The sequence below is a fragment of the Podarcis melisellensis genome (assembly GCF_964234715.1).
Source record: "Podarcis melisellensis genome assembly, chromosome: 10".
Classification (NCBI taxonomy): Eukaryota; Metazoa; Chordata; class Lepidosauria; order Squamata; family Lacertidae; genus Podarcis; species Podarcis melisellensis.
The window spans coordinates 2,309,862-2,336,941 of record NC_138542.1 but is presented as its reverse complement, the minus strand read 5'-3'; the positions used below and the strand labels follow the sequence as shown (position 1 = coordinate 2,336,941).

General features: G+C 43.2%; 1 protein-coding gene across 8 annotated transcripts in view; it reads left to right on the top strand.

Moving 5' to 3' along the window:
• Positions 1–27,080, top strand: part of FRMD4A (FERM domain containing 4A) — a gene marked incomplete at its 5' end in the record, with an annotated part of 413,106 nt that overhangs the window by 325,658 nt on the left and 60,368 nt on the right. For all 8 annotated transcript variants that reach the window (XM_081927637.1, XM_081927636.1, XM_081927641.1 and 5 more), the window contains 5 exons: positions 3,337–3,359; positions 10,888–10,971; positions 16,071–16,136; positions 17,000–17,057; positions 18,546–18,632. In XM_081927637.1, coding sequence (XP_081783763.1) covers positions 3,337–3,359; positions 10,888–10,971; positions 16,071–16,136; positions 17,000–17,057; positions 18,546–18,632 — 318 coding nt within the window. The remainder of the gene's footprint in view (positions 1–3,336; positions 3,360–10,887; positions 10,972–16,070; positions 16,137–16,999; positions 17,058–18,545; positions 18,633–27,080) is intronic.

Below are 27,080 nucleotides of genomic sequence, written 5' to 3'. Positions count from 1 at the left end.
ACCAAGTTGATCACGTTCATCATTTTCAGTTGGTCTGCTCTAGGGAGGACGAACATTGGATGCAACCCCATATATACAGACCAACAAGACTTAGCTTAGTCAAGGCTTGACTTAGCATGTCATCTAAACCCAGGCTTGTAGTTAAGCTCTCTCCACCATGGGCTGTAACCAACCTTGGCTCATGGTTAAGGAGGGAAGAGGCTAACTTTTTTGTTGTTGTTGCTTGCTACCCTAGACTCCTACTGGGGAAGGGCAGAATAGAAATTGTTGTTGTTATCATTATTACTAGGCGGATGAGATTTTTAAAATAATACTTAATTATAATTACGGTAAATACTTAATTATAAAACCAAGACCATTGAAATGTTAATTCAGTTCCATTGGCTTTCATAAGCTTGTATTGTACCACGCTGGGAGCTAGCCCCATGATATAATTAGCAGAAATGGAGATTGCCAACCCCAAGGGTACTATAAAGTAACTGTTTTTTCCTTCCGCTGTAGCCCCAGTTAATTGATTGCCAATTAAATGGAATTAACAAACACAATTGTAAATTCTACTCTAGACATCCACAAACATTTCCTTGGAGCCTTAGCAATCAATTAATTTGAATTACAGCAGGAGTAGTTAAGTCTAGTAAAACCTCCACAGTGGAACTGCTTCTGAAGTGGTTGTGCTATGGTTACGCAGTCATGCTGAACCAAGTTTGACTTTTGTTTCCTGCACAGGAAATGTTCTGGATCTATAGAGAGGTTTGGCAAGGAGGGCATTTTCAGCCACAATTATATGGCATCCATGCTATTTTTTTGGGTAAGATGGGCCTGCACAACTGGTGATGCACCAATCTGAGGCAGCCCACACAGCCTGACCTGCAACCATCCAGTTGCTTGGCTTCTTTCAAAGTGAAAGGAAGGCCTACTTCAAGCCTTGCAGGTAGTTGTTTTGGAAGCCACATTTTCCTTTCTGGCACCTGCCAAACTGGCTTTTATCACAGAGAGATCTTCTTTTCTAGGGAAGAAGCAAAGAACTTCCCTTCTATTATTTACTCCTGAAGATCATTCACTTAAATGCAGGGAGGTTTGCTTAGCAATGTCCTTTCTGAATTTAAGAATTACACAGTCACTTTGATAAGCACCATTGAGTCACTAAGTGGAGATCAAGAGGTATACTGGGGTATGGGAATATACAATTTACAGAATTTTCCAATAACGAAGTGTTGAATATGTATTTAAAAATCAAACTCTGTTGAATATAAAAATCCAAGAGTCACCCTGTCAGACTTTGTTCTTCTGTCAGGAGCGTAATATGGCTGGAATTGGAAAAAATGAAACTTTTACAGGTTTAGGCTGGCCTAAAACTAGGCTTCTGGCTTGGGGAAACTTAGCTCTGTTTGATGAAGGGGACAGTAAAAGTCATTGTGAAACAGCAAATAGACTAATATTGATATAAAATGTGTATCAAGTGCTTGGCACCTATTCTACTGCCTTTGTACCCATTGGTTCATTGAGCAATTTGATAGTAATTATGCTGCCCAAACATTTCACAAATATTTTTCATGTGTTTCTGTATGCATAATGGCTGCAATCCTAACCCTGTTTACCTGGGACAAAGCTCCACTAAGTTCATTGGAGTTACTTTTGAGTAAACATAACTATGAGTAAACATAACCATGTTTAGGATTTCAGCTTAGAGCTTTATTTTAAAAAAAAACTGAAGCAGAAAATTCCTGGAAGAGGCCTGGGCATCCCTAAGGCAGATCAGGTCCCTACATGTGTTTTCTGTCTTTCTCTCACTGGCCTCCTATGGCTACAGCCCTGGTTCTAGGAGAAGGGGCCTGTTATTCAGCCCTACCTGTTTCCAGTTCAGAGCCCTGACACTTCACAATCCAAAATTACACATTCTTCTAATGGAAAACAGTAGCAAAAGTGAAGAACTTAGTTTCGATAGTAAGGATTGATAGTCAGAGTTAAGTCACAGTGTTCCCAGATGCAAGACATCTAAAACAAACATTTTGTGCTCCCTTGAGTGGTTGCTTAGGAAGTGCAAATGTTGTGAAAAGATATTGTGTCCAAAGGAAAATAAAATAAGAAACTGAGCTGTCCCAAATGTACTTAACTTACTAAAGGAATCCCAAGTCTCAATAGGACCACGTCTCTGCTTGTACAGAGTTGGTATGAGGCCAGTCTTTAGAAGATAAACAAACTTTTAGGTGTTAACTTCATGTCATGGCTACATCAGAATATTGGGGCACATCCATGCTACAATATGAGACTTTCAATTCAGCTTTGCACATAAGTTTGCAAAAGTTATTAGCCCACAAAACCTTTACAAGCCTGGTTTCCACACATAGTTATGTTGGCACATCAACAGACTACAGAAAAAATACCCAGATTTCTTCTTATTTGCCCTATCTTTCCTGCTTGGTCACCTGTAGTCAGTTCTCACTCATTCCAGGTGACTAGGTTTGCAGATATTTGCATGCCTAATGTTTAAGTATTATAGTTTCCTCCAAAGAATTCAGGGATTCTGTAATGTTTGTAAGAAAGGCATGTTAGAGATCCTCACACCCTCATAGAATTATAGTTCCTTAATTTCCCTTGACTAAGTGGGGGAGGAGACTGAGGTGTAGTGTTGTGTCTTGCTTTTAGAGAACTGTGCTCTATCAGAGTGGTAAGCAGGCAAAGTATGGCCTACCAGTGGACCACTGCCTAGTTTTCAGTGGGTAGCCTTAATGCCCGTTGCTAGGATTCTTGTAAAGCAGGAATGGCTGAACAACTCGTGTCAGTGCCAGCCAGCAAGGTCAGTGGTCAGGAATGATGAAAGTTGAAGCCCAACAACATCTGGAGAGCCACAGGTTTCCTATTGTAAAGAGTGCTGGGCTGGATAGACCCTGGATTTGACCCTGTGCAACACTTACTATGTTCCTAAGCAAGATTGCATACTCAAAATCACTTAGCACACTAGTCTTTAACTATCCAGGCTTTAACTAGCATGTCTTTAACTATCCAGAGATTCTGAATATGAAGACTTCTTTGTAAATTTAAAACATGAATCCATGGGGATTCTGACTGAGAAAGGCTGAAGTTGCCTCGCCCTTCCTTAAGGTGCATGTATTGGGACAGTACATTGAATCACCAGGATACCCCCACCAGCCACCTATTCAGGCTTCTTCAAGTTGACAGTTGTAAACGCTATGATGACATTTTGTTTTGAAGATGGGGTCATTTAAAATGCTTTGGAATGCTTTTATTTGACGTATCTAGAAATGTATTTTTCTTCATGTGTATGTGCAAATTAAGTGATGCTTTATGCTCTGCCCCCTTTTCACAATTTTACAGGAAGCAAAAGGAGATTTTTCAAGGTGAGTTAATTATTTTAAAGGAAAAATGATTGTTGTTAAACTAGAACATGTGCCTTATAATTATGTAGTATAGCTCTTAATAGTTGTTGCATCCTAGAGTCAATTTTTTGTCATTCAACTCACAAATACAGAATTTAAAGGAAATGCAAAAGCTTGTTCATGCTTCGTACATAAATGATGTGTTTGTGGAATTCAGGAAACACAATACTGTCTATCTCCGTACAGCAGAAGGAAATCTCTGAGGAAATGACTTGGCTTCCCATTTCCTTAAACATACATCCAAAAAATGACTGTTTTACATTTACAGTTCTCCCTGGTCTGGCTTAAAAAGAGGTCACTTATAATTGCATAGGTGTTGGCTGCATAGTGCCCCCAAACCCCCCCTGCCCTGGAAGAGCTGGTGGGTCCTTGACTAGGTTTCTCCCTCAAGCCAGCTGCATCCTGTATATCAGCATTAGGCCCACTCAGGACCAGTGAGTCTGCTCACAGCACAATGATTGCCCCAGCTGAACCTACGGCACACGCTAAGCCAGTGTATTTGCCTGCACTCACCCCTCCAGTCCCGAAGGCTTATTAAATGCCACTATTTAGAATTTAGAACTTTTAACTAACCCCCAAAATTAAGCAATAAAATACACCATTAAGCACCTCAATCTGAAAACGTTAGGAACACAGAACGATGCAGGTCACACTTTGCTGTAGGACAGGCTGAGACTCTGACACATCACTTTCAGAACCTCAAGCAGCTTGTGAAATCCTGACGTATTTGTGACTAGGAAACACAAGCCTGTTCTTGTTTATATTTCTCAACTCCTAGCATTTCAGATTAGCTTAGTCACTGCAGTTCAGTAACAGGGCCAGGAGAAGTATTTAGATATTTTAGCATGCAAGTTGATTTATTGCAGCAACACCACAGAAGAGATGTGGCCAGCCTGTGTCGGTTTTGGTGCAATGCTAGCAAGCAAAGTATAACACTTGGAACAAAAATACAGCAATATTTAAATACTCTCCTAGAACATCTGTTACAAAAAATAAAAAACCATATTGTGTTTTATGTGTTCTAACTTTCTTCACTTTTCTCACACAATTCATATGCTACTCATATACACAATTTATTTATTATATATTCCTTTATTTATTATATATTTTGTTTATGACATTTATATACTATTCAGCCAACCAGATTTTCTGAGTGGTTTATACAAACAATAAAATATACAGTTCACAGTAAAACTCAAAAACCGAAGCAAAATAAATCACAATGCAGAAAGCCCAGCAAAAAACCCCCAGCCAACTAAATTTATTTATTTATTTAGTTATTTTATTTTGAATATTTATAGATCACCCTTCCTCAGCAATATGTCAGTTTGATTTTATATATATTTAAAATACACACACTATTGCAAACATAGCTAAGAGGATATCTACAAACTAAAATATTTGTGTAACTAAAATTTTAAAACGCAGGTGCATACATCACTTCTGAGGACTAAACCTTGTGTTACTATACTGTAAAAGCTTAAGTGAATAAGCTATATTCAGTTGCTGTCTGAAATTCAGCAATATGGGAGACAGACGCACCTCTAGGGGGGAACATTGCAGAGTTGGGTTCATAGAATGGATAAGGCCTTTCTGCCTGGCCCCTCACCCTATATTCTGGCTGGGGCTGCCTCAAGGATTGTGTTGGTTGCTATTGGAGGAGGCCCTTCTGTAGATAACTGGGCCCTGAACTATTTCTTGGCTGTGAAACCCTGAGCAATCTATAAATCTTTCTAAATAAATAAATAATTTAAATAAATAAAATAAAACTACATACCTGCATGCTACATAAAAACACAGCAGTTAAAACCATGCCAAACATTCACAGACAGCGTTCTACTGTCCAGTCAATACAATGTTGCCTGTTGTCATACCTTAAATACATAAATAGATTGCCAATTAAAAACATATCTACTTGAAAATGAATAGATTGCCAAGGCAGGATTGCCAAATGCAGAAGGGGAGAGAAATCTCTACATATTGGGAACTTCCGGGAAGGTGGACTAGACATTGGCTGTGGATACTCCTGTCAGCAAAGATAATTATGCATTGATTAAGATAACCAAGGTAGATATCATGGTTATCACAACCCCCTTTTGAGATAAGGGAGTTCAGAGATGAAGCCTCACATGATCAGAAGCAGACATTCTTCACGCTGGAGGCACAAGTTTTTGTGGGTGGAGAACCGTCTTGAGCGAGGGACAGTCATTGAGCCCACACACAGCATAAGAGCTCTTAATTAGAGCACCAGGTCAGCAAAATTCTTTTAATTATTATTAAGACTGGAAGTAAAGAAAAAATGGATTTTCTATCTGCTAGTTAAATGGCACCCAGAATGGAAATGGATTGATGAGTAACAAAGAAGTGCTAATTAACGGGCTTGAATATAAATCAAGAGGCTTAAATTAACTACTGATGACCTTGAAAGATCCCATCTGATGAATGGCTTTGAATTTGTGTGAAATCTTTACTTTAAATAACCGATGAATCTTTGTACCGTATATCCTGAATTTGCGTTGGAGACTAACCTTAACCTTATGTGAAGAAAGGAATGTGTAAATGCAAGATCCTGGAAGGGAGATTGCCAAGGGAAAACCTAACAGAAAAAAGGCAAAAAAAAAATAATGCTGAAGACTTTACCAATTGTTGATAGCATAAGACGAATGTTGAATGAGCAGTTCACAGAATTAAAAGCTGAGATGCATAGAATTTCAAGAGAATTTGGATCAGAGATATTTCAGATTAAAGAACTCACAGGACCTGTTGGAGAGGATTTAGAATCGCCTCTGCCTGAGTTTGAGACAGCCTCTGACCATGGATTGGGCTGCATGGTCTTGCAGCTGGAGGACAAGGCAGATGAAGGACTCTGTTGTGATGCCACGAGAGATAAATGGATTTACAATCAGAGTTCTTGAGAGCTGATCACAGATGACAGATGATGGAGATGTGGTTGAAAGGGGAAGGTACGATTGCACAACGAAACGCCTATAAACCTATGATGATTGGTGTGCATTTTTGGGGGAGGGGTGGAGAAAAAAGGACTATTATTAGGATCTGTGGGAACCCTTGGCGAGAAACGCATCATATTGGACTGGAAAAAGACCATCTTGGACATTTAATGATAATAAAAATTCAAGAGCTACTTTTGGACTTCTTGAGTGGATAACAGCGAATCTGAGATGCTTGGGATGGAATATCAAGAAAAAACACTTAGCAGACTGAGAAGCAGCTATATAATACTTCTACATGTTATCCTGGAGTGCATGCTTTGAATATTTTGAATAATTATCATATACATAATTGGCAAACAGAGAATTGGGAGTTCATCTTTTTTATCTCTCCCCCCCCTTACTTCATTTCTTTTCTTATCTCTTTGTGATCTCCAATTTATGCTTTCCTTCTGTTTATTTTTGAAGTTCTCTATTTGGATAAACGAAGCTACACACAGGAAGGTGATAGACAGGAGATGAAGGTCTCTCCATCAGGGAAGAGAGGATCTCCCAGGGTGGGAGGCTGGGGGAGAAGGGGAAAGCTCCCTGGGGAGAGCTGTGTCTGGATAAGGGTTAAGATACAATTGAGGGCTTTGTATTTATTCTCCTCCTCCTCCTCCACCACCACCTCCTCCTCCTCCTCCTCTTCTTCTTCTTCTTCTTCTTCTTCTTCTTCTTCTTCTTCTTCTTTTCCTTCTCTTATTCTTGGTTTTTTTTCTCTCTCTCATTGTATTTTATGTGGAAAACTTTCAATAAAAATGATTCAAAAAGAAAGAAGTCTCTACATATTAGAATTAGGAATATTGGGATTCTGGTCCTATGGTTCTATGAGGCTACCAAAACAAACCCAGCTAGGAGAACCACCAGTTTGTTATCAACAGATTCTTCAATTCTGTGGATTCTTAGGAGAGCTAGACAGTAATTATTTGAAAGCCCCAGAGTCAATAAAAGCATCAGTAGTGTAATTTCCTTCAGCAGTTCTTCAGAAAGAATTTACTGTGCTAGTTTTAAGATAATCCCCACCCCCACCAAAACAAATTTACACAACCTCAGTGCTGATCTTGTTACTCAAGTCAGTATTGATTTGTTTTATGTTTTAAAAAAGAAATGAAGCAGCCCTTAGAAGGGGGCTTGTTTAGAGAAAAGCAAGCCGCAAGGGCTGGTTCACACCTAAGCCAGCACTCTGGTTTGTTTCCTCGAGTGAAGTAGACAGAGGGAAGGGGAGCATGATTTGAGCAGCCTGCACCAGCACGCTTTCTGGTTCTTGATAAGTCACAGTTTGCTTAACTCTGGTTTGCCATCATACATGAACCAGGCCACTGTGTGTCAGTGCTCAAAAACTGTCAGATATCAGATGCACCAAGACCTACAAAAGCCACACAAGGAGTCGCTCTGAAAGTGAGATGAAGGAGATGGAAAAGAACTATGGAGTACTAAATGGTGATAATGAGACAGGAAGAAAGGCAGAGGAGTAATTTGCCACTAAGCAATGTATTTGCATAATGAAAATGTACAGTTTGTAATTTTCATTCCTTGAAATGAACTTGTAGTTAAGCAATTAGTGCTTGAGAATAAATGACAGGAGCCAGCTTGCTGCCTTCCTTAATTGCACCACAAGGATAGTGATAGCATTGCAGTTCTGCTAGCATTTTTTCCCTGAAAATGTTCTGATTTTGCCTGATTTAATTTAAATTTAAAGCAGACCTGTGCAACTTGTGATCCATATATCAGAGCCAGCTTTCTCCTGCAAAAAGAACACCAGTTGTCAGACACCTGATGGGCCACAGTACAGGGCTGGTAGACTGTGTTCAGCTGGGTGGGTCAAAAGGGTTGTGATACAGAGAAACATAAATATATATTCAGAAGCAGCCATAGGGTTCCCTGCTCCCAGACTGGTCCTCTCAGCCTTGACAAAATCCCAGCTGCACTTGGGTACTGCAGGGTCTATGTCTATAAAGCAGAAGGGATATATTTTAAATGGCGTCACCTCTCTAGTTTGCATAGTCCATCTTCCATTTAACCTCCCTGCCCTCTGTTGTTTCAGGCATTTTTCTCCCCACAATAACTCACTCAGCTGGGAGGGAAATTGCTTGAAGCAATGATACACAGGCTGCGCGTACACACTGTACATTGAAGCACAGCTCCCCCCCCCCACACACACATACACAAAGGATCTCGGACAGTGTGGTTTGTTAAGGGTGCTGTGGGTTATGGCTGTGTGAGGGGTGCACCACAGTTCCCAGGATTCTTTGGGTGGGGTGGGGTGAATCTGTGTTTAATGTATGATGTGTGTGGGCAGCCATAGTAAAGGGCTAAACATGCCCTATCATGTTTAGCCGGCCCTCAGGAGAACAGCTTCGGTAGCCCGCAGTTGTGAGCTCTGAATTCCCCGAGTCCAAGCTAGGCTTTTTGCAACATGGGCTGCAGTGGGGTCAGGTAGGAACCCCTGGAAGGAAGAACCCATGATGTGTGAAAATTGCCTTCTAAGGCTTTTAGCATAGCATAATTCAAATGGCACAAAGCAACGATAAGAATTATTTGCTGCTGTTAATGATTCTGGGAAGCCTTGTGAGGTTTTGAGTAGGGTTGCCCTATTTCAAAAAGTAAAAACCAGGGCACCCCCAAAATTTGTTGAGTTTTTTTAAGGGGGACCCAAAGACACAAAATTGTAAATTGGAAAATCTGAACATATGGCAGCCCTAGCTTTGAGGGAGCGTTGTTAGTCACTGTGAAATTTGTCATATACGTGGCAATTGTCTATTTTGGCTGGAAACTCCCATTCTGGAAACTCCCAGATCTTGATATTCCCCTGTGTTTGGGCAAATGACCAAGGAATCTTTTACTGCTGATGACGGGCTCAGGCACAGTTCTTCTATCAGAGGGGCAAAGAAAGATTTAGCTGACTTGTAGAATATAGTTTTTCAGGAAAACAATAACACCCACTAATTGGCACAAATCACATACTGAAGAAAGACTTCCCTGTCTAAGCAAGTGCATGTCGGTGGCACTCTCCTTTTCATTAAACTCTCCATTTTACCCGTAGGGCAGTCATGGGTGAATCAGTACTTCATACTGGGAACTGTTTGATACTTTTACAAACAATAAGTATGCGTTTGTTCTTCCTTTGCTGTGGAAAGACCACACATCTCTTCTGGAAACAGTGAAATCCAGGCAGCCCCACACCTGATGGTACCACAACTGCAGTTTTCAGTTCTCTATGGAATGTGACTGAGTGGGTGCTGTGGGGGTGCTCAGTGACGCCTGCCCCATTTCACTGCTGGAGGCAAAATGGGAAGTACCACATTTCCCTGTCCTGTCGCTCCCACAGCTGCCACCGCTGTTGCTGCTGGCACCACATCTCTGCCCGCCCTGACACTTCCACCATCTCAGGCAAGATCTCACCAAAATCGCGCAAGATCTTGCGTAATTTCAGCAGATGCCGGTGGTGCTTCCATGCTAGCAGAGGAGATGGTGGGGCGTCCGTGGGGCTGCTGCCTCGGGGGCTTCTGCTGCCTGAGGCAGTTTGTCTAATGGCAGAGCCAGCTCTGGGGGTGATTCATCTGCAGACGACTTATCAGCACTCATTCATTGCTGTTCTGCTTTGAGCTGGAAATGGAATAGCAGCTTTGCTCCCAGACTTCTAACACTCTGCAGTCAAGTGGGCAGTCGCCCTTTCTTCAGGCACAAATGTTAGGGTGGGGAATGGGTGTTGTTGGTTGTTTCTGGACCATTGTGACCTCTCAATCATGAACCCCCTGCAGGGGGAGGGATGTTATTTAAATATTCAGTTCCTTAAAACTGACTGTTATGGTCACATAATTTCCTTAACTGAGTGACTAACTGGCCTAGTACATACATGCAGCGACACCATGAATTCCCCCTGCAGTGCTACCCCAGCCACCATTCAAAGAACTTTCCTTCTTTAACGTGCAGGCTGTGCTCTCCTGTGTCTAGTGCTGAGGTTCACGTTTCCTCTCCTTTTCCCACAAAGAGTGTTGAGCGTAATCCTCGCCCGCCCACCCGCCACTCCAAGCAAGCCCTGCAGGGGAGGGAAGAGAGGCTTGTTAGGGCACGAGTCCCCGGCTGACATTCTAATCAATGGCTGCGTTTTGGAAGAAGTTAAATCAAGGGGTCTTATTGTGTGCGTCTTCCTCCCACCCACCCCCTTTTCCTGCACCGTACAGATTTCCCCCACAGAATCTCTCCCCATGAAAACACACTGTCCTGTGTTGTTTTTTACATTCAGAGCTAGTATTATGAAATGCAGGAAGAAAAAAGAACCTAGACATCTGTGATAGCTTTGCTCCGATTTTGATACTATAGTGGGAGGTTACTATGCTCCCAGATGCAAAATAAATAAAGGGAAAGAAAAAAGCTACCCCACAGCATTTCATTAAAGGGGAACAGATGTTCAAACCAGAGCAGCCAGCCAGCCATTGCAAACCTCATGGCTAATTTCTTGTAGACTGATCCTCCTTTTCGGATTCTCTCTTTTTCAGCAATGAAATAGTAAGGACTGACTTAAAGAAGCTTCCAGCTCTTCCAACGCAGGCACTTAAGGAGCACCCATCTCTTGCTTACTGGTAACTTTTCTGTGTGTTTAGAAGCACTTACCCTTTTCACTCATTTGTGGGATGATGCATTGGTCAAGATTGCTATGTGCCTTTCTATACTGTAGAGTTTTCTTGGTTTTCCCACTGTTGTGACTTCCCCCAAAGACTTAGGATAATTGCTGTTTGGTGAGTGTGTTGATTGAGACTTCTCAGTTAGAGATTCCCTAAGCTGCCCAGCCCCCACAAAATTACATTTCCCAGAGAATGTCAATATTCCCCAACCTGGTGCCCGCCAGATATTTTCAACTAGGACTCCCATCAACCCCAGCCAATATGAGCATGCTGACCAGGGCTGATGTGAGTTGTAGCCCAAAGTATCTGGAGGGCACCAGAGTGGGGAAGGCTGGTTCATTCATGTGAGCACCAACCTGCAGGTTGAAATAGTACAGCCCAGACACAGATTTGCTACTGCACTGAAAACGGGGGCACAGTCCATAGTTTCCCACCTTTCCCCTCTTGCAGCCTGGTGCGCAGGCCAAGGAGACCCAGTTCTTCTAACCCAGCTTCCTCAACCTCGGCCCTCCAGATGTTTTGAGACTACAGTTCCCATCATCTCTGACCACTGGTCCTGCTAGCTAGGAATCATGGGAGTTGTAGGCCAAAAACATCTGGAGGGCCGAGGTTGAGGAAGCCTGTTCTAACCCATGGCAGTTAGCACACACTTTGCAAAGTCCTGTGGGAGAGCCCACTGAGGTTAAGCAGGCCTGATTCATCCTTCTTTTTTGCTGCATACTTGCTATGACAATTATTGGAGACAGGACTGTGGATTTTCCACCTCTCATCTATGTGAGACTTAATACTGAGCCCTGTAAACATGTTCCATGTTGTAGCCTTTCCTCTTCTCCCTAGGCTGAGAATGAAATGTGCAGGCACATATAGGGGAGATGGAAGCATCCTATTTAAATTCAAAATGCCCTGAGGAGAAGTCCCTCCGTCTGCCTCCCCCACCCTTTTCATCAATGCAAATATGAATTGGTTTAGGAAAACTACAGGCAAAATTCATTTTGCTGCTTTGCTGTTGGTGGCTCTTTCATGTCTCTCTTTAAAGCATTTGACTCCAAGCCCAGTGGTGGGTGGGGAACTCCTCTTTTCTGCTACTCCTTTAATTTCTCCACTCTCATAATTTGATGGCAGAAAGGGAGTGTGGTTTTCATGTTGTAGTTTGGGAATCCTTGTTTATTCTCCCCCCAGTGCCCCTGGGGAGGACTGACCTATTTCTCTTGGCCAGGTACTAATTCTGAAAAATTAGCATTAGCTTGGAGCAGGGCTCAAGTTTCCTGTGAAATTCTAATATAGTTTCTGAGTCCACCCCAGGAAAGTTTCCAAATAGTGTACAAATACAAGTAGCTGTATTTAAAATCCCTGCTTGGGGCATACATAGATCTGTAGTGCTGTGACGAACCTCAACTTACCTGTTTTGTTTTTGTAATAACAGAAAATCTAACTACTTGGCCTTTCAAATGCACTGCCTGCTGTCGCTTCTTTCTCTGCAAGCAAAAAGGCCAGGGCAGGGAAGGGAACTTGTGGCGCTCCATGCGCTCTTGCACCCAGCCATCCCCTGCCCCAGCCAGCCTGGCCAGGAGGATGGGAGCTGTATCCAGCAACATCTGGAAGGCCACAGATTAGCCTTTAATCTCCATATTCTCAGGATTCTTTCAATAATTCATTCAACACAAAAAAACCCCTTTAAAAAGCTAAATGTAACCTACATGTTGCCTTTGTATAAGCTTCTGTTTTTCCACTGGCAATGCTTTCCCTAAAGTGCATAATTCTCTGGGATAATCATCTTTACTGCCTGGGACAGTCAGCTAGAGATTATCTGTTTTCAGGACTCTGCAGTTTTATGTCAACACACATTCTGCCTTTTATAAATTCTGCATTTGGTTGGTTCCTAGCAGATGAGGTGGTAGAACTGGGCTGCACCATTTCAGGGGGCAGGTGGGGGGATTGTGTGGCTGAATGCTTCCCCCCCCCAAAAAAAATCACTATACATACAAGGCTAGCATATTAGATCCCTTCTGCTTGGGAGCTATTTTTATGCACAGATAACTTTTATATTTAAATAAGTATTCAGTCATTTGCTTACAATGGGAAGTGTCCAGGAGGAGCTTTATAACACCTCATTTACTGATCTTGTGAATTGTATCTCAGTGGATCTGAGTTGCCTGATGGTCACCTGCTTATGTAAACTCACTTGGTAAATGTTTTTTTCACTTGTTGCCATAGAAGGAGATATCTCAAAATAGGATGTTTACAGCTATTCACCAAGATCTACAAAGCAGTTCTTACTCTTCCAAGTACCGTATTTTTCGCCCCATAGGACTCACCGGCCCACAGGACGCACCTAGTTTTTTGGGGGGAAAATTTTTCCCCCAGGTGCGGGGCTGGGGCGGGGGAAGCCCGAGCGGGGGAAGACCCCAGCCCCCAGAACAGGCTGCTATCTGCAAGCCGTGGGAGAGCTGCGCGAAGCCGGAAGCCTGGGGCGTGCTGAGCTCAGTGTGCCCCAAGCTTCTGGCTGCAGGCAAGCTCTCCGCTAGCCCTGGGAGAGCTGCGCGAAGTCACGCAGCTCTCCCACGGCTAGTGGAGAGCTTCCTGAAGCCTGGAGAGGGAGAGGGGTCGGTGCGCACCGACTCCCCTTGCTCTCCAGGCTTCAGCAAAAGCCTGCATTCGCCCCATAGGATGCACACACATTTCCCCTTCATTTTTGGAGGGGGAAAAGTGCGTCCTATAGGGCAAAAAATACGGTAGCTTTTGGTGCAATCTGACTGCTCCTCTTGGATGAGGAAGGACAAAAGATTAATATCTTTGAACAAGAGTTGCAAGATAAGGCCAAGGTTTAAAAAGTTACTGTTTTCAGTGGAGTAATAAAACCCAGTGATTTCACCTCAGGTAACTTGTTACTACAGTTTTACTATACTCTCCCAGTAATTTGGCAACATTATTGTATTCATAATTTGATATTCCTTAGAAGTTTACTTCTCTACTTCAGTGGAGAGCTCTTCCAAATATTTTTAAAAAAAACCTAGTGTAAACACACTGATAAATCATGGTCAGCATGGAATGTTTTTAGGTTTACAGGTTTAATGAATTTGAAATTGGTCTTTTGTGAGTGCACATTCATCCTCCCTCCCTCCCTCCCTCCCCAGTTACAAAACAGATTGCATTTATTTTGTTTTTCTGGCTGTACTCTGTTTGGATTGGTGTTGGGCTACCAACATTTGCTGTTAACATTCTGGTCCCTTTGGTGAGGGCAGCAGCCAGGAAAAGAGCACAGGCTCTCATCTATCAGGCTCCACAGAGAATGGAGAAAACAGTGAACTATTTCTGCTGTGCTTAGAACTGCTGGCAGATCTGGAGGGCTGTGCTTGTGGTTGTGTACTAGTGTGGGGTGAAGGAGCTGCACAAAGTGCTAGGAGAACAACCCGTAGAGCTGCTGCTGCTGCTGCCACCCAGTTGCTGCTGCTGCTTCATCCCTGCCCACCAGGCCTGCAGCTGGATGTGGAAAGGGCATCTTAACATCTCCACCCGAAGGATTCAAAACCTTCATCTGAAGCGGGTTTCAGATCCTGGGCAGCCTTTGTCATGGCTAGTTTTGATGCTGTCAATCTGGGGTTTTTTCAACCTTTGTGTTAACATGCATATGAACCTTATTGTCGGTGCAATTTCTTTCATTTGATTTGAAGGAGTTCACAGATATGTTTACAAGCTGACAGGCATGCAGGGGCACTTTAGTTTTAGTGCCATTTCATGCCTATCAAAGAATTAGCCATCTGAAGTAAAATGCATTATGAATGAGTTTACCTGCCACCTAAATAGTGACAGTTTGGAGTCACTGTCATGTTAACAGTTGGCCTCAGCCCATGTGCAGCTGTCAGTGGTCTGCTGAAAAGATGAACAGCTGAAATTCAACCACTTAGAGGCCTTTCTCTCCAGTTAATTTCTCTGTTTGGAATCATCTGTTTGTACAGAAATTAGGAAAGGGATAGGTTCTGTTTCTGAAATTTTGGCTCAATTAATACATCACATTAAATCATGGTTTGCTCTACCAAGATATGGTTCAAGCTTTTAAATCTCATACTTATTTGGGTTCAGTAGGCATTGGAGGCAGAGGAATAATTAATGGGGTTTTTTTCATTCATTGTTAGCACAAAGAGTTTCTCTTTCTGACTTGATGGCTGGTTACAAACCATAGTCTGTTAATTCAAACATTGCACCAAACAAGTAATAGTTGCCAGGTGTTGCTGGACCAACTTCCATCATCCCTGATGTCAAACCATGATGGCTGGGACTGATAGGAGTTGGTCCAACGGCATTTGGAGAATACCAAGTTGGCTGTTTGTGCACTAATCATATTTAAGCTTTCTTCACCGTGGCCCTAAAGCAGCCTTTCCCAGTCTTGGGTCCCCCAGTAATGTTGAGCCACATATGCCATCATCCCTGACCATTGGCCATGCTGGCTGATATGGGAGTTGAGAGTCCAGCAACATCTGGCAACCCAAGCTTGGGAAGCACTGCTCAACATACTTCTGTTTGTATAATTCTCTGGCCCAGAGCAAATAGTTAAGAGATCAAGAGTGGGCCACAGATTGCATGCACAGATATGCCCCACCCCAACATACATTTCGGCTTCTTTTCACTTGCCAGATTCAGCCAGATTGTTGTGTCTACACAGATTATATTTCACTGTAACCATGGCTTTCATTATAACCAGGATTTCCAACCAGCATTTTTCTCCTGGTTAAGATGGATCTGGGTAGTGTTATCCATGGTTAAGGGAGGAGGAAATTCTTGAAATAGATCTCTGTTTTTGCTGCATTTCTGCCTCTGTGTATGTAGTTCTTGCAGTAGGTCTTGTTTTAATTTATAAACATAAAGGTTTTTTAAAATAAATGTTTTTTTGTATTAGCTAGCTTTGTTTTTCTGCTTTCCATCACGTAGTATTTTTAGACCTCTGGGAATCCTTGGGCTGATAGCCACCATTTTATGAGATGCCTCTTCTACAGTGGAGGTCCTGCACTGTTTTTTCAGCTGTGCTAAAGGTAATAAGATTCTGTTTCTCTCCTTCAAAGTGAGGACCGAGTCATTGAGCATTACAAGAAGCTAAATGGGCAGACGAGAGGTCAAGCCATTGTCAAGTAAGTTGGGAAGAGGGATTCTACTATGATGAACTTTGTCTCTGGGAAGGGGGAGTTGAACATTCTACAAGTAATTACGTAGCGTTTTCTATTTTAGTGCAGTGGTTTTCAGGCTGTCTTCCAGGAAACACTGAGGTCCTTCAGAAACTTATCAGGAGTTCCTCAGTGAGAAGATGACTAATGTTGGCCAAGCCTTAAAAAATAGTCTTCCTACCACAGCTTATTATTGGCCACAATCCACAGTTGCAGGAGAATATTGGCTGGGTTCTAAAGTGTGTACTCAATTGACACAGGGCAACAGCAAAGCCTAAGAAGATCTAGAACTGCACCCTAACACAGATGGGTGTTTCAATATGTTTGGGGGTCTCTTGACATAAAAATTCTTAAAGAAATGGTTCCCTGAAGGCAGAATGTTTGAAAGCCACTGTTTAACATATGCTCTTTCAGACTGCAAGTTCTCCTCTAGCCATATTGTTATTGTCTTTAATTTAGATTGCATTGCAAAGAATTTGAACGTGCCACTCCAATAAATACTTCAATATAATCCAATATTTCATGAAATATGTTACAATGATGTGAAAGGTGATGGGATGTCTCATTGAAGCTTAACAAAATCTACAAATCCCTTTTAAAATGTCTAACAATTTACCCTACTAGTCCTCAGAGCTTCCCATCAAGATGGAGATAAATAAAAGATGCTTCTGTGTCCAATCCATTGATATGAATCCACTCCTACTCATCAGTTTTAGAATTTGTGTCAGTAACACATCCTGGAAGGGGTGCCCAAATGTTCATGAGGGTTTTTTCCCATTGCCTCCCCTTGTTGTCTGTGTGACACTGTTATTTTGCACTTCCCTCCACAGCTACATGAGCATTGTAGAATCTCTTCCAACATACGGAGTCCATTATTATGCAGTTAAGGTACGTTTCAACTGAAAAGTGTTCTTTGATGGAATTGGATTGGTTTATCGCAAACAATTACGTCAGAAATCATTCTTCATTTACACAGTAATGAAAATTCTAGTCTATTTCCTGTGTTAAGATCAATAAATAGCTTTATTAACTTCATGGTGATGCACTTTAAACAGAAAAATAATGCATCTGAAATTGCTTATTTATTTGATTGATAGACTGCTTATATGCCAAAATGGAGTCTTAAGTGATTTACAAGAATCGCTTATTAAATCCATACATAATTATAATACACAGAGTATTAAAGCATCCTTAATTAGAATGCACAATACAGTAAAAAAGCTTGGCAATTAAAACAATAAACAGTTAAAACAAGAAGATCAGAAGTTCAAATTCAGAGGGATGTCTGACTGAACAGGTGTCTCCTTGGAAGGTGGCAGAATGCCAATATTATTATTGTTTTATTAATTTATATACTGCTTATATTTCAAAGTGGCTTCTAAGTGGTTTAGTATAATGGAGCAGTGCAATTCCATTGTAAATCTTTACGGTTTAATTTATTTGGTTCTAGATGAACTTAAGTGTTTTAGTTGCAAATTGTGAATAATACCCTGCCAACACATAGAAACACACTCCTTTCATACACCCTGAACAGCAACTGAGCATTAAGAGGCTATTCATCGGTTATGCCCCTGCCACACCCAACAGGAAACAGAACAGAAGCTGCAAGGAAAAGGCTGCAGTAACCTTTTAAAGCGGGAGTGCACAACCTGTGGCCCTCCAGAGCCAGAGTGGTGTAGTGGTTAAGAGCGGTAGTCTCGTAATCTGGGGAACCGGGTTCGCGTCTCCGCTCCTCCACATGCAGCTGCTGGGTGACCTTGGGCCAGTCAGACTTCTCTGAAGTCTCTCAGCCCCACTCACCTCACAGAGTGCTTGTTGTGGGGGAGGAAGGGAAAGGAGAATGTTAGCCGCTTTAGTGATAAAGCGGGATATCAAATCCAAACTCTTCTTCTTCTTCTTCCAGATGTTTCTGAACTAGAATGCCCATCAGCCCCAGCCAGCATAGTCAGGGATCAGGGAGGTGTAGTGCAACAACATCTGGAGGGCCGTGAAAAGTTTCAATGGTGTTTTGCTAGTCCACACAGGCTGGCACTTTGGTTTCATTTAAACTGGTAAAAAATGATCACAAATTGGGATTTAAAAAAGCAAGACAGGAGGACAACACACACAAAAAACCCTGAATGCAATTTATTGACAATGACATTCGCTGTCAAAAGTGAGTGAAGGTTAACAATTAACATGAAAACTGCTTGTTTGAAAGCAACCTCTGTTAAGGAATGTTCCAACCGTCGAAGACTGTCCCAACTATACGTACCAAACACGTTTGAAATTAATAAAGGCAGAGGATTCTTGCTACCTTTGCCTCTACGTTTTGGCTAAACCCCCTTCAGAATAACATTGACTCTGGTATATGTGCACATGTTTTCTTTACACCAGGACAAGCAGGGAATTCCTTGGTGGTTGGGACTTAGCTACAAGGGAATCTTTCAGTATGACTACCACGACAAAGTGAAGCCAAGAAAGGTAAGCACATTATTTAAAGAGACTTGCGTTGCCTTTTGCTTGAATGAGGAGGTCAACATGTTTAACTTCTGAATTTTATAGATAATTTTAATCTATATTTTTGTTTGATGTTTACAGGTTTTAGCAATTAAGCAGTATGCAAATTTTATTAAATTGATATATAAGCAGAAACATTTGTCAGTGAGTGTTTCTGTAGGCTACTTAAAGAGGCCATGGCAGAGAGTTAAGAGTCTGAAGTAATCCTTATATACTGTGGTCACTGTTAAGGCATTGAGGGCACAAGGAGAAGGGGACGACAGAGAACGAGATGGTTGGACAGTGTTCTCAATGCTACAAACATGAGTTTGACCAAACTGTGGGAGGCAGTGGAAGACAGGAGTGCCTGGCGTGCTCTGGTCCATGGGGTCACGAAGAGTCGGACACAACTAAATGACTAAACAACAACAACTGTTAGGGGAGAGCATTGGAATGCAGCACTATTAATTGCAAGGGATTAGAATATTGTGACATATTTTGTATAGCCCATTTTCTCAAAGGTGTAAAAAGATGGAGACAAAATCCCAGTTTGTAACTTGGTAGTATCTTGCTATAGGTTCAAATACATATTTAAATAAGGCAGAATGGGGAGAAAGAAAGGGAAGAGTTGCCTTTTGCCAATTCTTTTGTTCCAAGTGGAGAAGCTGTGGATATCAGCATCGCTTGAAAGTGGCTGGACATCTGAATGCCTGAATATAACCAAGATATTTGCACTCTTATATGATTACAATTGAGAGCAATCTTCTGTACAGTTTTGTGCAGGCACCTTTTTCTCCAGAAAGCAGCGCTGTCTTTGGTTGCACATGTTCATTTGTACAAACTAGCCATTGTGCATTCTCAGAAAATTACAACTTGTCAGCAGCCAAGATATTCCATTCATTCATGCCCCAAAGCATCTAGCATTGTTCTGATGAGATAAATGGGAGTTATGCTCATGCTCTTCATTCTCTCTCTCCATCCTACGTGGATGAAACTTCTGAAACAGAGCCTCCCAGAACCAGACACCAAGAAGCATGAAGGCTCTGCATGTCTGGTACCTTGTTGCTTCCTTTCAAATGATGTTTCAGAGGAGATAAAAGGGAACAAGGTCTGTAGACCTTCCTCATCTGAGCCAAGGTAGTGGTAGCTGGAAGCAGCCATCTTTGGTGACTAGCCCTGGCTGGATGCACAGAGAAGAGGGTTCTTCTCAGTCTGAAGAAGGGTGAAGTTCATAAGTTTGCTCCTAGGCCTGGCTGGTGCCATCCAATAAGCAATGTAGGAGGCTGCCTGAGACCACAGAATTCAAGAGGAGCAGGGCTTCTCTGGAAAGTTTAAAAAATAATATATCTTGAGAAAATAAGGTGTGGAGTCAAGGGCAGTTGTGCCACACACACCCTGATTTTCCCAGTTGCCAACCCTAATGATCACTTTATTCTTCTGGAGTCAGAAAAGCCCCTCACAATCAACAAGATATTGAGACAGCAATATTAATTTTTGTCTGGGGCACTGGTTAACCCCATTTCCCCTATAGCCAAGAAGTCATTATGTCTCCCATCAGTTGATACCTCTGTTGGACTCTCATTATCATTAATATCTTTTTTTGGAAAGAGCATGTTACCGGTAGTTTTAAACCCTAACCTGGAAGTGAAATCTCCCTTGGGATGGATTATTACAGACAGCTTCTACTGGAAGCCTGGTGGATCACCTCAAGGCAACCCCGAGTCAACATTTGAGTTCGTTTGTTTTTTTAAGGTGTCTTCACATATTGAAGAATGACGCAAACGATTTAGGACCTACCTCTTGTTGATGTTTATAGTTCCTATTAAAGGTAAAGGGACCCCTGACCATTAGGTTCAGTCGTGACCGACTCTGGGGTTGCAGCGCTCATCTCGCTTTATTGGCCCAGGGAGCCGGCGTACAGCTTCCGGGTCGTGTGGCCAGCATGACAAAGCCACTTCTGGCGAACCAGAAGTAGAAGACAAAGCAGGAAATTGTGAAACAAAACCAGCCCAAACTGAGAAATGTATATTAAATGCAAAGAAAAATCCTTGCCTTTAAAAAAAGATTGTAATTTCCCCCTGTTAGGTCATCCTGAATAGTATTTGTCACACTGAATAGCTGAGCGTTGTCTCTTTACAATCTCATCATCATCCAGTCAAACCCAACCTTTTATTAAATTGCTCCAGTCGTTTTGCCAGGACCCTGCAAAATTCTGAGTACTTAAAAAAATAAATAATGATAAGAGCTTGGCTGACTGCTGGCTAACATTCTAGGATCCAATTTGTGCACATTTAAATTTTTAGTCCCTGTACTAAATGTCACCGGAAATGCAGTTGGGCTTTTAATATAAGAGGCCCTGGATGAGGCAGTAGTTGAGGGAATTGAATTAGACTGCAGCTTCCACAGGCCACGAGCCACATGTATTTGAGTCCTGAAGGCATATTGTCTATGCTTTAACTGACTAATAAGATCGAAAGGAGAAAATACTGCATTTTAGACTGCATATCTCTTCCCTTGTGCACTGGACTAAGCAACATTTGATTGGATATTTTCACAATTGGCCATTTTTAATCATTCCTTGAAAATGCGTAATGAGCAGGAGGGCAGCCTTGGTTAAGTACAATTTCATGTTCTCCCTTCCGTGAGCAATGAAAAGGTTCCATGGCAACCTTATAGGGTATGTTTCCTTTCTGTCTGTTACACAGCTGGAGCTGGCATTGCAGATGTGCAGAAGCAGGCACTCAGGCAGGAAGCACAAGTCTCAAAGCACTGTTAGCCTAGCAACCTGAAATCTTGAACAAGGTCCACAGCCTGATCTCAACTGCTGCTCTTCACTTCTCCTTGTGTATCCTCTCTCAAGTAAAGCTGGTTTCATTCCTAGCAGGAGAGTGTGACTCACATTTCAGGAGTTTAAAGCAACCAACTGCCCATCAGTGCCCATTGTCCTCTCTCAGTGACTGGCCATACCAAGTGCAAGGTAAAGAGCATCATTCACAACACCACTATAGCATGCAATTTATTTCACTCCCCCAACTTAATAAGGAAATATAAATTTCCACCTGCACTTTTTTCACTACATTGCTGCCAAACAACGGCAATATATTTCTACCTTTGTGTCAGGCCTGGTCGTTGTCCTCTTCAGATCACCACACAAACGCTTCTTGTTCTTTTATAACTTTTTATTGATTATTAACAAAACAATCTTATAAACGGTTCTTAAATATCATTCCTCAGAGTCACTTCTTTCAGATCCCTTCTGAGCTCTGCTTCTCCGTGACCAGCCACCCTCAAAATGGCGAAGGCGCCCTTCCCTTCGCTTTCCCCTCTTTTTCCTACCCTCCTGGCTAGAGCTGGCCTGTATCTCCCCTCCTCCCAATCTGAGCTAGAACTGAACCCTTGCCTTTCCTGGGAACAGCCGGTCCCTCCCTCTTGTTCCTCTTGCTCCCTTCTATTAGCTTCACTGCTCTCCTTCCCCCCTTGGGGAATGCTTTCTCCCTCTGGGAAACTGGAAACTTCTAACTCTTCCCTGACACTATGTAGCACCTGATAAGAAGGGTGGTCAGATGACAATGAGGAAGAGGAAGAGGCAATCTCAGCAGGCACACTTTCTGGAATTCCATAGGAGCTCTGTCCTCTTTTGTCACCCTAAAGAGAAATTGTAGAAGCGTGTTCTTCAATGAGATGGAAGACGGGGCTGCAGGTTGTCATGAACCTGTGAGCAAGTATCTCTGGGTGGGGCCCCTCAGGCAAAGCAACCCTCTCCTTGACACAGGTGACTACAAAGCACAGATAGGAAAGCGTGAGAGGACAGGACAAGAGCAGACAGCATGCTAGGCTTTGTAGTCTCAGTGCATAAACCTTCTTGATTGAGAGTTCAGTCACAGTGCTATGCTATGATCAGACGCATCCAAGGCAAGTTTGCAAATGACAGGTCTTGCTTGCAATTGCGAGAGTGAATAAAAGGTAAAGGTAAAGGTACCCCTGCCCGTACGGGCCAGTCTTGACAGACTCTGGGGTTGTGCGCCCATCTCACTTAAGAGGCCAGGGGCCAGCGCTGTCCGGAGACACTTCCGGGTCACGTGGCCAGCGTGACATCGCTGCTCTGGCGAGCCAGAGCCGCACACGGAAACGCCGTTTACCTTCCCGCTGGTAAGCGGTCCCTATTTATCTACTTGCACCCAAGGGTGCTTTCGAACTGCTAGGTTGGCAGGTGCTGGGACCGAGCAGCGGGAGCGCACCCCGCCGCAGGGATTCGAACCGCCGACCTTTCGATCGGCAAGCCCTAGGCACTGAGGCTTTAACCCACAGCGCCACCTGCGTCCCGCGAGAGTGAATAGGCTGCTTGAATAAACACAGGGGAAGCACTGCCTTCCTCTGCTCTAAGGTGTGTGCTCTCCCTCTCCCTGGAGTCAGGGAACAGGTTCTCCTCTCCTGGATTAGCAGCTAAACCTTTTTCAGCCAGAGGCTTCCCTCATGGGCAACTTGACTGATCTGCAACCATAAAAAACCACCTATCAATCCCATGAGAAGCCTTCCTGTCAGTACTGGGTGGGTTCAGAGGCAAAATGGGGGGAGCAAGAGATGTGACTCATCCCTTTGTACAATAGGCTGCATTCCAGCCTTACAAAAGCCACCTTGACTGTCCTCCTGATAAAGAAGGCAGAGAGGACAACCGTAGGGCTGCTGCCATCAGAGAGCAGTGGGTGAACATTCAAGAGCCAGAGGAAGGTGGAGCAAAAGTACTAGGATTTCAGGGGAACTCTGGCCAAGGTACTCCCCTCTTTGGATTACAGGTCTGTGTCTATTCTTCTCCTAAGGAAGGAAGGAAGGAAGGAAGGAAGGAAGGAAGGAAGGAAGGAAGGGAGGGACTTCCAAGTAGATGAGATTATGCAAAACTATAATTTGTGGGTTCACCAACTTCTATACCATGTCTCTCCTGACCTTGGCATACATTGCATTATCCAATTTTATCCTGACGACGTTATCCTGCCTTTGAAGAAAGTTGGGCTAAGCGACAGTGACCAGCCAAGCCTCATCCAGGCTAAGTTCAGGGCATTATTTCCCCTCACGTTTTCCATTCCACCTCCCATTTGTCTGCCTTTGCTGCTGCTGTGTGTTGGAGCTGTACTTCTGCTGCAGACTGGCCCACTGGCTGTTTCGCTTCATGGATGTGCTTTTGAAGTTCAACAGCATGTGTGCCTTGAAAAGCACAAATGCCAGAGAGTCATTTAGAGGCATGGAAGGAATCTGTAGTGTCTTTGAGAGTCTTTTCATTTTACACAGGGCTCATAAAGTCAGTGTTTAGTGCTCCCAGAAGCATTTTAAAAAAGCAAAAGTGGCATTGCCCATGCCTACATGACAATTAATAATATGTCTTTAAGTGCCAGGATAGGCAGGCAATCTGTTCTGGCTGAGAGGATCTCACTGTTTTAAGAGCCTGAACTGCTATCCTCCAGTGCACATAGTTCCAATAACCTTTGCAAACCATTAACTATTGGCGGGCTTTGTTAATCGTTTGCTCTTATGCTTTCCTTTCCTTTGCCTAGAGTTTTTCCATGGGTGCACAAACTCTTGACCCACACCTTAAAATTTCAGCAGGGAAGAAGGTGAAGAATCAAGAAGCCTAGAAGGAAGCAAAAATAGGCAGAGTTGCTTGTGAGAAGCTAGACCAGGAACCAAGAGCAGATGGAGAGAAGCAGTAGATCTGATACATCACTGAAACAAGGCAGGGATAAAGAATCAAAGTATATAACATTGCCATACATTCATACACAGAATTAAAACATTAGTATACAGAAATATATGCATGTGGCTGCAGGGGCACCATGGGAGGAGCTGCCGAAATATTCTGCATCTTGCATTGGGCCTCCCCACAGCTGTGGCAGGCCTCACACACATGAGCTGGGCCTCCCCAAAGTGGGGCAGAACCTGGCACCTGTGTGTGGCTGATTATTATTTATTCAGTATAAATTATTATTTATTAGTAAGTATTATTTATTAATAAGTATTAAAACAATTATAATTTGTTAAGAAAGATTACTCATCAGCCCATGAATATTTATCAGTTTATTTCATTCCTTCAGAACATCCAAAGTGGCTGCTTCCCTTTGCCATGCATGTTAATTTCATTAAGCCACATTTTAACATCACACCCATTTGAAGGACATGGCTTCCCCCAAAGACTCCTGGGAGTTGTCATTTGTTAAGGGTGCTGGGAATTGTAGCTCCATGAGGGATAAACTACACTTCCCAGAATTCTTTGGGGGAAGCCATGTGCTTTCAATGTACTTGCTGGATTTTAAAAGGAACAAGTGGGCCCCTCAAGATAATGTTTCAGTGTGGATGCTGCTGTTTGGGGCTTGAGATAACCAAGCAGACCTTCTTCCCTCCCAGCCTCTCCCCAACACCCCACCTGCTATTCCCCTCTTCCAACAGTGAGGCAGTGAAGAGCCTCCGTCCCGCTGGGCTGCTTCTTGCTCAAAAGCAAGAGACAAGGCTGTTTTCCACACACCCCAGCCATGTGTAATTGTGTTCATCCTCCATCCTCATATCTGATGCTGAGGTCTGCCTTCACATTCTGATTCTGTACCTACCAAAAGAAAATTGTCTTCTGTTGGGTTTTCTCCCTGCTAAATGCTGGGTTTTCCTATTTGGTCCCCTGCTGGGATTCAGTTGCCCCTGCCCAGATATTTTTTCAAGGACTGAGCATCCTACTGTATTGAGAAAATGCTCCTCATACAGCGGTGAATGGTGTCTTAGGGGAGGGGAGTGAGCCGTGGGTTAAGTGGACGACACCAAGAAGGGGTCCAACAGTCAAGGAGGCAGTTCATCCACATGCTGTAGAGAAGTGAGGGGCTTGTTCACCCAGGAAGGGAGCCCATCTAGGAGAAGGAAAGCTGATCCTAAATCTCCACTGCCTTCCTTGGGAGAAGAAAAGGCTAAGGTGCAGCGCCTACACAAATCCAGAGTGGTGCCACTAAGATGCTTGGATGGCACCTGGTGCGCCTCCTTCTGGCAGCTCCTGTAGCCAAGCACTCCACTGCAAACTTTTCCAGACAGTCCACTGTCCCTCAGACCTTGTGGGGGGCCGGACTATATTTGGAGGGGGGGGAATGAATTCCTATGCCCCACAAATAACCCAGAGATTCATTTTAAATAAAAGCACACATTCTACTCATGTAAAAACACGCTGATTACTGGACTGCCCGCAGGCCGGATTTAGAAGGTGATTGGGCTGGATCCAGCCCCAGGGCCTTAGTTTACCTATCCATGGTCTATTGAGAGAGACGGATGCCAACAATCCCGCTCCTCATACAGGCATGCTTTCCTGCAGGGTCCACACAACTTTGTTGCCTGTGTTCCTTCCCCAACTCCCATTGAATCCAGATTAACCCTTTCTGGGAGAAATTCAGTGAGTTGTTGTTGTTTTTTTTTAAAAAAAAGTTGCCAACAACTCACTGCAATATTTTGCCAGCTAATTTGCAAATTAAGTCCATGTCCGGAAGACCCTCACTCCTTTCATGAGAGCATCAGGCTCTTTCCACAAGTGCATGAGACTTGGTATCAACAACTGTTGCTTAAGCATCAAAAGCCATGGTTACCCAACTCATCCTGAAATAAGTTCAACCAACATTTTCCCATTAATTTCACCATGAGATTACTAAAAGCAATTAAGAACACTTCAGCGCAATAAAAGAAACATGGTGCTGGGCCATTATTTGAGGCAGTCCTTGAGAGTATCCTCTCTTCCAGCCTTTTTACTCATTTATTTTGTAAGAACCCCTTTTACCCTATAAGCCTTTAGCATTATTTTAAAGCCACAGTCACTATTCTGGGCTTCTCTAACCAAACAGATGGTCATGTGGAACCCCCCCCCCCCCGGCTCAGTCCCCTGTTTGTGGCAAAACCTTCAAGAGCTTCTCCCAGATACCTGATAGGAATGCAGAGCTCAAGCCTCTTCCCTACCAGCCTCAGCTTAAGTACGGAACGGCCAACAAGCCACACATGTCCCCACACATCCACCGAAATGAAAGAGAGGCAGAAGAGTGGAATTTTAAAGCCCTTGATTATAGCTCTCGTTTAACTATCCACAAGGACCTGGGAGTGGGCCAGTAATTCTGTTCCCAGGAATGGTGTCCACTGAGGACATTTTCCAGCCTGCACCTGGACGCTCTGCAAGGCATGTGCATTGCGGAAGCCCCTCCCCCACCCACTTCCTTCACCCTTCGAAGACCGTTTTGCAGAACAGAACAGCAGAGGTTTTTGGGCTGCAGTCTCTGACCACCACCTCAAAAGTGTGGGCAGTTTTAATAGGCACCAACCTGGTTTCAAACTACACACAGAGAGACTTTCCAATGTTAAACAATCATTTCCAGACAGACATCCCCCCCTAAAGTTAAACACATTTAACAGCAACTTTACTTTAACATCAAA